This window comes from Columba livia, chromosome 1 (genome assembly GCF_036013475.1).
Source record: "Columba livia isolate bColLiv1 breed racing homer chromosome 1, bColLiv1.pat.W.v2, whole genome shotgun sequence".
In the NCBI taxonomy this organism is placed as follows: Eukaryota; Metazoa; Chordata; class Aves; order Columbiformes; family Columbidae; genus Columba; species Columba livia.
The window spans coordinates 149,888,515-149,902,247 of record NC_088602.1 but is presented as its reverse complement, the minus strand read 5'-3'; the positions used below and the strand labels follow the sequence as shown (position 1 = coordinate 149,902,247).

General features: G+C 38.3%; 1 protein-coding gene across 5 annotated transcripts in view; it reads right to left on the bottom strand.

The window, feature by feature from the left end:
• The window catches only part of KIAA1549 (KIAA1549 ortholog), a 143,632-nt gene that overhangs the window by 44,008 nt on the left and 85,891 nt on the right, over positions 1-13,733 (bottom strand). For all 5 annotated transcript variants that reach the window (XR_010467486.1, XM_065038005.1, XM_065038024.1 and 2 more), the window contains exons 7-9: positions 12,133-12,192; positions 9,441-9,586; positions 1,777-1,954 (exon numbers count right to left, since the gene is read on the bottom strand). Coding sequence is in view for 4 of the 5 variants with exons in the window: in XM_065038005.1 (XP_064894077.1) it covers positions 1,777-1,954; positions 9,441-9,586; positions 12,133-12,192 (384 nt within the window). In the remaining variant the exon portion in view is untranslated. The remainder of the gene's footprint in view (positions 1-1,776; positions 1,955-9,440; positions 9,587-12,132; positions 12,193-13,733) is intronic.

The window sequence follows — 13,733 nt, the reverse complement described above, 5'->3', positions numbered from 1 at the left end:
TCAGTGGCAATTTGAAATCAGTAAGACCCTCCTCTTCACGGTGTATAGTTCTGCATTTTTTAAGCCTATTTTCCTTTCTCTGTTTCATTGTCAGTCTGTGAGATCCCTTAGCCCCAAACAAGAAGACAAAACTACTGGGAAGTGTAATCGAACCAGTCATGCTTGTAAACAGCTAACTGGCAGAATCCACAAAACTTTCATTTGCTCTATTTTGCATAGTAGTTATATGTACGACTAAAAACCACAGCAGTAATACATTTCTAGTCAAACTGATGCACTTTCTTAAAATGACATTTTCAAGTTAAAAATAATGCCAACTTATTTTTACATAACATTTTATTAATAGCCATTCTAATGATGAACCTAGACATTAAAGGAACGTATTATAATTCTAATATTTTATACATCTAACGGCTCATTTATGTCATTACATTTTCTGTTATTAAAATAACCTTTTTTTATGTAGCTTCTTCCAATAAGAAGAAATATGTAAAAAATTTCTACGATTCTATGCATCTTAAAAGAACTTTCTAATAACATGTCAAAGATAACAAGTTTCAACATGCAGGATAATCCAAAAACACTCATGAAGTTTGTTCAACACTGATTTATGTAAAGGGAATTTATTCTTGCAACTTTTTACATTTCTGTCTAACCAGCATTACAGTCCATTAACAGATATTAAGCAGATGTTTGTGAGCTTCTGACCTATCTTTAAACCACTGTTTCAATAAGGGACAGAATTTAGAAACCCATCCAGATGGTGCAATTATTACTATTTTCTTTCTTTTCTTTCTGCAGAGAATTTTAAAAATCAGACATGTTTGTTCTATTGGCAAAATACCCTGTGGTAGAACGTAACTCATACCTCCATATAGCAGAGAAAAGGGAAAAGGTAATTAAGCATTCCTATCAGTTAGGTATTTTGTAGATCACATAAATGTCTGCTACTGTTTTAAAATACTTCGAAGTTTCTTTCCTAATGAGAACATGGAATTTTGAGAAAGTCTTTAGCCTTGCTCCCTACCACAAATTATTTATATACCAACCTTCCTAAATAAAGTCATTATATGACTTTATATGACCTGTCACTGTTATTCTGATGTGTTTCTAGTAAAAGACCACGTTACTCTAACATTATCTTTATTAAAAGATCACATTACTTATATATGACTGATGGACAAACAAATAAAAATCAGGTCAACTGTATTCAATGAAGGAAAGGATCTATTTCTTTTTGCTTATATCCTCCCAAATGCCCCAAGAAGCATTAGCCTACATCTTTCTCCCACAGAAATGATAATTCAGACAAACAAAAAATAGTGACTTGTGTTAAACTTCACTGCCACTACTCAGCTAAAGGAAACACCCATTTCACACTGACACTCTCCCATCCCACAATCGTGGGTTTTGTGCAAGTTCCTGGACAAGATAAGGTGCACAGAAATACTGGACTAACAGAAGGAGATGAAAATGCCAAGAAGGTATCTAGTTAGCACAGTATTTTTTCTACCACAAGCACTGAAGTGAATGCAGTGAAGCTTGCACTTAAGGTCTTGTTGCAATTCTAAGCTCAGCAGTCTTCAAGAAGCAAAGCAACATCACATAGCTCACCACCAGACTGCTAAAAGCTATCTCCTCAGGATTGTAAAAATTGCGGCATTCCAAGAATGAAACACTGCAACAGTGAGCACTGTGCACTGCCATAATCTAAAAATCAATGCCACCCTTGCTGTTTCTCTTTGCTGGCATGAGTGTGGATTTGAGAGAGCTTACGCTGCGCAACGGTGCCCTCAATGCGGTATCCAAGGATGATTGCGGCCCGCTGGATATCAACTCTGTTCATCAGATCTGAGCACTTCAGGGCACTGAGCCTCTCTCCATCTTGGTCCTCCACAAAATAGATCAGCTCCACAGGGTTATCAACACCAACTAACCGTGACACATTCACGATCTGAAAAGAAATTTGAAAGCTTTTATATTTTAAGTTGTATTTATTTGGTCTTTCAGTCCTTACCCTCTCTCCCCCTTCCTTTCATAGGGCCTGGACATTAAGGACACTTATGTAAAAGGCAACATTTGGAACAGCCTTGCCAAGATGGTACCAGTATCTGTCTTAACTGTCACTGTGCGCAACCCTTACTGTATAGAAAAGATTCCACCTTGTATTATGATGTAGAAATACAATTGCTGTTAAAGAAAATCCCAGTATCTGTGAAACCAAATAATATAATATTATACTAAACTGGTACATTTTTGAAATTGTCAATATCCAGAGAAGTCTGATGGAAAGACATGCTGCGTGTAGCAATCCAAAATACTGTATGCAGCAAAGGCGACATACACACAGGCTAGTTCTCTCATCTAAGAAGAGCTTAAGCAACGTTGGGCAAGCGTAGATACATAAAGCTAATACTCAAGTAATAGTAATTTGTTTCCAAACTAAAATTCATTATATTTTCACCTAATACTTATATAAAGGATTCTGAGCAGCAGTCTTCCACGGGAAGACAACACTGCTGGAATAACACATCGGTTTCTAATTACACAAGCACTATTCAAGTGCTCCATGGCCCTGGGAAATTTACAGAAATATCTATTTTGTAACTAAAAGAACATTTCCAGGGAAGCGATCCCCTTTATAATACATTTTTATGGCAAATGTGAAATTTCCATTTTTTTCCTATTTATTTCATGACAATGTCCAGATCCAACACTAAAGAGAACTGCTTTCACTCTAAAGCTGCCAACATCATGCCATCTTGGCAGCCTCTGCTGACTTCAGCATTTGTCAGTTAGTAGTAGCTACAGAAGAGATTAGTGTGACTGTGCTTTTCCCTTCTCTAAATATCTACTTTGCTTTGTTATTCATAACATGCATCTCTCTATTCCAGTTTTTCCAAATGTTAAGCAGCTACACTGGTGAATATTCTGCTAATTTCATATAGAATCGTTTGCTTTTCTTCAACAAAAGCACCTGTACAGTCACCTTCATCCTCCAAACAGCTCCCCTGGCATCCACCTTTCTTCAGGAAGGAATGTATTTGATGCTGTGGGAAGCAATTCTTCCTTCCTACTTCTAAAGACATTAATAATCAAAAGAATGCATGCTATGAGGAAGGCCTGTAGATACTCTCTAACCACCAAACATCTACATTGCATATGAGAATCACATAACAGCTTTGAATTCCTGTAAAATTAAATCTTGTATATAATAACTCTCTTCTGTTTAACCACTTACATGTAATGGTGAGTTCAACCTAGAATTAGGCCAAACAAATAGTAGGACGTATTCTATCATGTAAACCAGAGTTTAAAGAGCTCTAGAAGGAATCACCACAAACAGAGCAATACATTTAGCTTCCTTTCGGATTATACTTTACTATGAAGTACATATTTAATAAATTAGAATCTCAAACACTGCCTATAGGCTGAAATTAAAGCAAACACACAAATGTTTGCATGTCCGGGGCTTATAAAAGCAAAACTTTATATTGTTTCCTTTCCTAGTTTCCAACAAAACAATCATGTTGAAAGAAAGCGGTACAATGCTCTAGCTCAACAGGTATGATGTTCTAGTCTTTGGGGACATCAACTCAACATGTCCTAAAAAAGCATTTCCCAGGAGTGGCAACAGCAAGGTATATAATGAAAAAAAAAAAAGAACCGTATTATGAAAGTCTTCTAGGCCAAATCAACTGAAAGCAAAGAATAACATTCAACATCAGTCACATTTGATGCAAAAACCAGAACAGCTACAAATAGAGCCGAAAAATGTGCAACTATTTGAAACACGGTAAGACCTACTAGCAGGGCCCATTAACCAACGCTGCTTCTCATCCTGAGTGCTATTCACTCTTCTACCAGCTAAGTGGCATCCGATCCCTGACTGAAGTGAGTATCGATAAATAAGGTTCCAAAACACATACTGAGCAGCTGTAAGGCTGAATGTGGTTTCACAGAACCCAGATGTATCATTAGTTAACAAATGTCCACAGCTTCATATTTCTACTTCAGCTGGGCTGCCTTCAGCACAGCCTGGTCTCAGTGCACAGAGCAGTGGGGAGTACGCACGGGCATCTATTTTCAGCAGGGATGAACCCCTCCTAAGCAGTACTTAACGTGCACAGAGAGCGAGAGAGTTCAAAGGCCACATGGGACTGAAAGCCAACGGGTTGCTCATTTAATTTTATGAAATCTCTCTGTGTGTAGAAAAGCTAGAGAATCAGAGAAATTTAGAAGATTCCTTAATTGAATGGTTGTAGATTTTATGGCATTGTGGAGCATTCAAGAAGTACTGTACCCTGTCTGCCTAAAAATAAGACAGGGTCTTATACAATTTTTGCTCCAAAAGACGCTTACATTTTTACATGTATAGCTGCCTGGACACTATTTAAATTGACTTTTTTATGAACTGTAAGTAGGGTTTATTTTTGGAGTAGGTCTTACATTTCGAGTATCTTCAAAAATCCTGAAAAATAATGCTAGGACTTATTTTTGGGGACTCAGGGTAATTATATGCATGTTATATACAGGATTAACAGTCAGAAACTGGCTGAATGGGTTAAAAAAGGAACTTCTCCACAGCTGCCTTTAGAAAGGGCAGAGAGGAAGGAGGACAGATTCCAAGTTGCCAAAACTGAAACAATACAATTTTAACACAGAATTAAAAACAACAGTGTATGGCCCCATATACTGGGGAACAGGGATGGGTGAGAACAGTCAAAGTGGAAAAGGGAAGCAGCAGCCGGAGCTATTTCAGCACAGTCTGGAGAACATGGGTATGAGAATGATATTGTTCAGTGGAGGGTGGAGATGCAGGCTGCTGTTGATGAACTAAGCTCACTACTTAAGGCTAAGTTTTATCTGAAAGAATTCATTCTGAATACACAGTATTTTATGACTCCTCACACCACACTGAGGGAAGCTGCAGACGAGATTTCAAATTGGAGGGGAGATGGTTATGGATTTCTATTTTGGGAAAGCTAATGGCTGAGCAGGGTATTCTTGGTGTAACTACAAGATAACTAGACGTGTACATCAACACAACAATGGTGACAATATCGGCACTTCAGCTTTCATCACTGTCACACCAATTATTTTTTTTTAACTAATATCTGAGTTTGCTGCAATACAGAAAATGGCACACTGGATCCGAACAGTTTTTAAGTCTGTTTATAAAACTGAGGTGCACAGCCACTGTGTCCATTTTTTGTAGCTCCTGTATACTAAGTTTTGTGCCATTTTGCTCCAAATTACACTCCCTGGGCAGCTTCAGATGGGTTTTGTCTCATATTTTACAGAGGTGCCTATATCCTTGAGAGTGCTAAGAATGCAAGCACAGGCAGAAATGGTATTTTCCAGGCTCCCAGCAATGCAGCCCATGTGAAAGGAAGTACTTAAGCATTTTGTATTTATACTTTGGCAGTGAGGGATGACATAGGGAGGGAGGAGATACAAGAATTTCAATACATGAGAGGCAGAAAGTGGAAAAAAAAAAAAAAAGAAAGAAAAAGAAAAGACTAATTCAACTTCTGTGTACATAAACGATATAATCTTTGTTGATACTAGATGTGCATTTAACCTCTACAGAGTAAAGGCTTAATGGTGTTCAGGTGTCAGTAAATTTAATTTAAGAAGTGTTTTCAAGAGAATACCATAGGTCAGTGAATGCAGTTGCCTTGGCAACCCAATGTAGTTCATAATTTGAAGCAGGGAAATCCGGGTGGCAGGCAAGCTTGTGAGGCATTTGCAGAGTGTTAGTCAGCCCGTGGGGTGTCCCTGGGTGAACTGGTTCAGGGTTCCGAAGGCATGAGTGTTACTTCGAAACAAGCAAACACGCACACTCACAATCTCCAAAATGAAATGTATGAGGATTATTTTCCTTTTTTCCCCCTACGTTCATCCCCTAGGGAAAATATAATCAAAAAAGTTTATGCTTTCTGCCTTACTAACCTAGGATTTTAGCATCCAGGCTATTGAATCAAAGTTGTACTGCGGTCTGAATGGTTCAGCAGACAACGCAACGTGAAACATATGTGAAACACGCATCATGTGTAACCTGCCCCGGCTCTGAAAATGCTCCCACAGGAACCTGCCGGGAGAGAAATAGCGGTGCCAGCTGCCTCCTCAAGGGCCCCGGCTGGGGCCGGACAGGACAGCGCTTGTCACGGCACCAAACACTCGCCCGCTTTGGCGGACCCTCCTCCCGCTGAGCTGAGGTGACCATTAAGTGAACTGAAGGCAACGCCGAGGGAATCTTCTCCGCTGGCTTGCGGAGGCTTCACCAGCCAAAAAATCACCAGCTTGCCAAAACAGGGGTAGGAACAGGCTGGGGGCAACATGACAGAGAGGCCGGTGTCTGCCCAGTGTTGACACTGGAGGGGTGAAATTCCTCTGAGGAAAAAGTGAAGCAGCAGCAGTCCCCAAAAGCTCCATTTAAAAACCTAAAGCCCCCCAGCAGGACTGGGCCTCTCCTCAGAATACACACTCGAGAGAGACACATAAGCTGTCAGTAGAAAACCAGGAGAATGAACCTCTTTGCCCTAATGAAAAGCTCAATTCAGTCATTATGTCCTCTCATAGCTAGTATTATACTTCCTCACACACATTACAACTGCAGTGCCGCCTAACGTGCTCTTTAAATCAGAACACTGGGGTTTTTTTGTCACTTAGTAGGACCACCTTTTTGCTTTCTACTAGGTTCAAAAGACCAAGCACGCTGAAATGACAGAAAACTAATTATTTTTGTATTAGCTCCTGGTGTATTTTCAAACTACAACTGAACCATTTAATTCCTCAAAAAAATTGAAATTTGAGTTATTATGGTAAACTACTGGCAAAATATAGCATAGTGCCTAGCCTCTGCAGATTCAATTCAAACTAAACACGTACCCTCCAATTTGCAGCAACAGCAGATACATATTAAATATACATATATATAAACATGAAACATTAATATAAGCATCACATAGAAATCAATGGAACTATCTCACAAATAACAGTCAGGTGTGAGGCTTCACAGTTTTTTTGGTACATAATGGTTATAGAATTTTTTCCTTTTTCTTTTAAATCATGAAGTGGCACCTGTCAACAGTGCAGACAAACGAGAGGGGAAAGCATAATGTTTGGGCACCCTAGGTAGGCCAAAGCTCTTATTCAAAGTGTTTAGCTTTAAAGAATATTTATTTAACATTCTTAGTTTCTAACACATGCCTTTAGAAATGAAATCTAAACCTTACAAGCCATCACTTCTATTATCTTAGTATTTGAAAGGAAACTAATATGCCTGTTGTAATATTCACAAATAATTGCTTCACTTTCTGACCCGTACTCCTGATTTTCCACAGAGCTTAGAAATGCCACATTTCAATACAATATAAACATCTTTCACTTCAGGAAGAACTCTGGTCTATAGGGGCTCCACACAAGTGAAATGTGTGTCTGGTCTTCTGAGGATCTATGCATGTCCTGTTAATAAAGGTATCCAACACTTTGGTGTTGCTGGCAGCTTCTGTTCTAATTTTTACTTCATTGTGGTGTACTATCACAGCAGTCACTGGTTTGTGTGCAAGAAAATTATATGGGAAAATCTGAATGTAATGCACAAAGAACATCAATAGCTCTCCCTGAAGACACAAATGGATGCACATACACAACACACTTCAAACACAGCTTATAAACTTGGCTATGAGGAATAAAATTAGCAGCAAGCAGTAAAACTAAAATGTTAATTGCAAATGACTATGGATCAGATCCTCAACTGACAGGGCAGCATCCTTGAAAGAAATTGTCCTCCTCTCAGGAGCCTGCTGCCAGGCGCATCACTCCAGCTACACACAGCAGCCTCTAAGGGTGCCTCACCCACCACACGTGAGCATCCTGCCAAGAAGCTGTAGTACCTGATGGTACCTACCATTCTTGTGCAGGACAGCAGGACACCTATTGCAGACATCTAGCACCAAGGTATCTCCTTCAGCTTTCCACATCTCCTCTATCACAGCACTGACCCTATCTAACACCCTGGGCTATGAGCACTTAGGGAAGCCCCGTGTTATATGGGATGTTATGATGTGTAGAGCATAACTAAGAGAAGCCTCTGCTGCCCAAAGACAGCAGTTTGCAGACTCTTCACACTTAATTAAGTGGTATAAATGAGCAGCATCACTGTTTGGAACATAAGCTGAAGACATCATTTTATGTCCCAGTAAGTAAAACAAAGTCATAAGAAAAACGCTGTATTTTCACTTTTTGAAATACTTTTCTTCAGCTAGAAAGGACTGCTTGTAATTTTGTGCATACAGAAATAAATTACCTGAGCTTTATGTAAAATCATAAAACCGTAATCTACACATACACATTTTATAGGCTGTGGTCTCTTTGCTAGTAACATAAAGAATATTTATTTAATTTATATGCAAAGGGAGGACTGAGGTATAAAGAACAAATTGCAGTAAAAGGTGTTGGGAATACAAGATGTGAAACAGACATCTATTCACAGCAGTTCAAAGATGCACAAAAGAAAAATAAAGTTAAATCTCTATTACTGAAACAGATGTTTCTGAGACAGGAAAACAAAAGTAAGAAAATTCCAACATCTGGAAATTTAAGTGGTAGCAAAAATGCAGGATTAAATTAAATAAAGATAATAGGTCTGAACTACTAGAAGGGCACCTGCGAGATAAAACAACTGTAGATGAATTATCAGGAAAAAGCAGTTCTTAAGAAGATGAGTCATTAAAAAGTATTTTGGCTTTCATTTTGTTGAACTCACTAAAAAGAACACATGTGAGCATTTAAAACTTAAATATCCAAGTCTTCCTGGACATTATGTGAATAATTCCATCTGTGACAAAACAATAAAGCAGCACTGGAATCCAGATAGCAGAAGCTGCAGTGTGTACAAAATTTGCCATGATTAATAATTCTTAAATGAAAGCCATTCCTGTGGCCAGGAGTACTGTCAAACTAGGCAGTTAAGGGGTGGAACATACTACTCTACTGCTGCATCAAGCTGCACATGATTCCATTTCATATTTCTACACCACCATCAAAATACCAGGGAGCTGTGAAGTAGCTGTTCCAGAGTACTTTTTCGACTGAGATGACTATCCTGTCTCCTTTTGCTAGGCACCGCATGCAAATCAGACAAGATAGCAAGTTTTGAAATCAGGATGTTGGTAAAATAGTTTTCAACATTGTTTTTAAGAAGTCATCAGACACTTAAAATACTCAGTCATTTCCATTTGTTACGTTTAGCTTTAAAGACAACAAGGTATCCAAAAGAACCATATTTCAGGTGCAAAACACAAGCATCATCAACTAGCTAAACATGTTAATTGCTTTTGAGTTATGTTTCTGAAATCAAAACCTAGACAATATTCACTTCTTCAATAATTTATTACCCTTTATTTCTTCCTCTGACTTTGAGCTCTTAATACCTGCACAATGTTGCTGCCTGCAAAACTGGCTCGTCTCCATATCCGCCCTCTGACCAAAGCCTCGTTTAACAGGTGAGCTAGTTTCCGTTCCATCTCAGCCTGAAACACTTCCTCCTGAATTCGCTGGTCGATGACACCCAAGAGAACTACATTGCAGAGAAAGCAACCCAAGAACACAAATGAATTAGTAAAACTTTTCAGTGTCTTTTCTGCAACTTCAATTACAAGCTTTGAGTCACCCTGTGACAGCTCATGGTCAATTCAAGAGCAGCTGTGTTCATATGGGAATACTGCCCAGTTCAGCTGGAGATTATGTGCTGGAAAGGAAGACATCACCTGGGAACAGGTTAAAATAAATAAATAGATAAATAAATAAATATTAGGGCAGAGTGAGTTTTTGGAATCTCAACTAGGTTAGAAAGACCCAAGATACTAAAGAAACAGTTTCAATTCTCAAAAAATACAAACTTGTGAGCATTCAATGAATTGTTTCAAACCAAATAAAAGAGAAAATCCAGTCTAAATTGTCTGCTGCAACTACTTTCAGTCAAAACGTTGTGTTTGGAAGTGATACAGAGGTGAAGATGGGCAGGGCAAGGGTTCAGAATTGAGGAGTAAATGTACAACAGCAGCACATGAGTGAAGCTGTGTATTCCAAGTGCACCTTCCCTCAATAAGATTAACAAGAATGCCAATTGTAGCACAAAAAACATGGGGAGTAGCCCTGCCCACTTTTCCCAAACCCATGTACACTGGGGCAGTCAATGCTGAGAGGAATCCCTGAGAAACAACACATAGGAAACATGAAAAAAGCGGGGCCTTTATTAACAAGATGACATCCAGTAAAAGTGGAGTGAATGGAGTGTATCATTCAAGTGACATAATTAACAACCCTGAAGGATGGTAGACGAGCTCACCACTGACTGCAGAAAAATAATTCCGTTTTCATTCCCGTGCCTCTCCACTAAAATGGTTTCTAATATTTTAAAAGTCCCTTTTTTCGGTAAGTGTTTTGATGTCTATTTTTTTAAAAGTTGTGCTTAATAAAAAGCCATCCAATTAGATAAAATCAATTAAATATAAATTAAATTTTTAAAACAGAAATATGAAAATTACTTTCTCCATTTAAAAAATTTCACTGCAGATGTCAGGAAAAGGAAATCTTTTCACGATTTCTCACAGAGATCAACAGCATTTGTCTTCTAAATTCAATCACAGAGTAAGTATCTCAGACTTAAATAGCAAAATAAATAGAGAGTAGCCTAAGGCTACTTCTACAGCAAGTAGAAGACTGTTCTTGCCTGTGTATTGAATTTCAGTATCAATGAATTATGCTTAATAGCATTGTACAACTGAGAGGGACAGCTACAGAGAACAACTGCATTTCCCCATATTTTATTACTATTGGGATACATGCACATATATATGGGTAATCTAATGTTAAAAACTTCTATATGCATAAATTCTACCTTTTTTCCTACATCATGATTCATTACCCTTACAATACAATACACAGACTGAAAGGACTGACCCAGCCAAAGTCTACTTGTTCATCCTAGGCTGCCTGCAAGAACTGGGATTACAAAAAAATTCCTCTACAGCAGAAATGATGCTGCAATGGGCTTTCAAAATCTTAGAGTCAGGAAGTTTAGCAAAACCCAAAGGGACATGATATTTGAGCTGCAAGAACCCTCTTCTTACTGCAGGATCTAAGGAAGCTTCCACTAATGGGCAAAGCAAACCTAATGGTGGGCAAGAGAAGGTGGAGGCATGACCAAAAAAGTCAACATAAATCTCTAAGGAAGGATGGCATTGGATGTGCAATACGCACATGCAGTTTCATGTTACTGAACATTATCTGATTTGCTTCATTTTTCTTTAAAACAAACTGTGTGGTCTTCAGAAATTAAGTTGCAACTTGGTTTCCTGCCTAAAAATTAAACTGGTGAGAGTAGACAGGGATACCTGAAAAAAAGAGGTCTTTACAACTGGTAAACTACAAGTGGTAAAGTTATGGGAAGACAAAAGTGCATTCAGTGGGGCATCAGCACCCTAACAGCAAGTATAGTAGGCACAGCCTGGTCACCATTCAAGCTTTCTGCTTAAAAGCAGGTAGAAACTACAGTGCGCAGGCAACCCCAACAGCCTTTGGGCATTTAAACATGACAGCTCAACTGTGCCTATGAATTATAGAGCAAAACATCCAGAAGACTTAGGTGGGAAGAATCTGCTGTGAATGAATCAGAAGAGATCAATGAAACGTGATGAAACTCTTTCAAGTACTTGGAATATAACTATTTACATTCTGGTTTATTCCTGGCATGTTTTGGTAAAAAGTGCCACACAGATAAAATTTTGATTTTCACTTAAAATAAAAACCTAAAAATCAACGTGGTATACTGACAGCATACGGAGTAGACACTTTATGCCTGACAGTGTAAGTTTTCTCACTAAGAATGAATTGCTTATTGACACAAACTACTTTGTGTGCATTATCAAGGAATTGCAGTAGTTCACGCTAGAACCGGGAATAACATTTCCCAGATTTTCCAGGTCACTAGTCCTTTGGGCTTAGAATTGATTCATCTCAGACTCATAAAAATGTAGCACCCCTAAGCTATCGGTATTTACATAGGCTAGTTACCCTGCTAACAAAAATAATTACACTCTTACTTACAGAGACTGTACATACCTGTTCTCACCCAGGAAGATTTCATCAACTGAGACACATTAAGCTTAGGATAATGAAAGGCTGAGGGAAAAACAGAATGGAGGGAAAACATCTGTAAGAACAATATTGTCAACAACATACACAAAAAAAGAAGCCACTTTCTAATTTATACTGTCAGTAAGCATCTTATTTTCACAGATGTATTACTGCTCCTGAGGCTGTGCAGACACAACAGTGAGGAAAATGCTATGAACATCCACCCCCCAGTTCACCTCTGCACAAAAAGAAGCTAACTGAAGCAGTCAGATTTATTACCTGAAAGATTTCAAGCTGCTGGTACTGAGGTCACTGCTCCTAGAAATTTAAAAGCTCAGTGTCTGAATTGTGGCTCTTTCTGAGCTAGCTGTAGGATCACACTAGTGCTCAAAGGGCAACGAGGCAACTCATGAGCACCTCAGAATGAAAGTGAGACTTTCTCCGAGGCAGAAACGGCATGGAAATACTAAATGTAAAGCAGAAAACTAAATACATCTGATTTGTGTTCCAGACTTGTGCAGGGGAAAGCATTTAAAAACCACCATCTTGGTAAATTTTTTTTACAAAAATAACAAATAAATACATGTAGAAACACTGCTGTAGACAATTCTCACGGCTTTTGTGTTTGGCTTGGTGGCTCCAAGCTTAATTTCTCAAAATTTCCAAAAAAAGCTCTCCTCCAGCATGAAATCATTGCCTCAGTGAAATAAATGAAGTCCATCTCTGCTGACTTCAGTAGGGACAATATTTTTCCCAAGGATTCCACTGGAGAGCAGTAAAGACATGTCGGGAAACAAGAGAAGATGGGGGCTGGGCCAACACTTTCCTCAAGGGAAGTCTTAAGCTTTGCTGTGTCAATAAGGAAAAGAAATGATCTTAACTTTATCAGAATATTTAATCCAGATGCAGTTTGCTCAGCATTATACGAAGGTTAATTTTTAAACCATTTCATGGATAGAAAGAATGCAGCACATAACAATTAAATGACCTGGCCCACGCTAGATCTATTTAAAGATGTTTTGTCTTCAGTTGTAGAATAGTTTGCCGCTATTGCATGTTTCAGAGAAATAGAAAATTACCATTTTTCTGAATTAATTATGCAGTAATTTGTAGAGGACCTGACCTCTGTCAGTGTAACTAAAACCTGATTTTTTGCCTCTTGAAAAATGTTATTTTTTTGTTAAGACAAGAGCAAAACAGTGACTAGTTATGTTGTACCTTTTATTTTCATAGACTTATAAATAGTCCTATGGAAAAAAATGAAAAACTTTGTTATTCCAGCTTTATTTCAATAATAATACCACTAGACTCACATGAACCACCTGGGAGGTACTTTGTGACTTACTGTTCAGAAGAGTATCAGAATATGGTCCTTTATTCTGAACAGGAAACATCATCCCTCTATACACTGACCAGGATGCATCAAATTTCCAAAACTTTCAGACACATAAAAAGCACCTCACAGTATATTTAAGCAAACACATTTATTTTTGGCATACTGCTACATGATTCTTCTGATTGTAGCTTTTATATTTGAGTTCTATTTACTCGGGTCATGCAATTGCTTACTTCGATTTAGAAATACG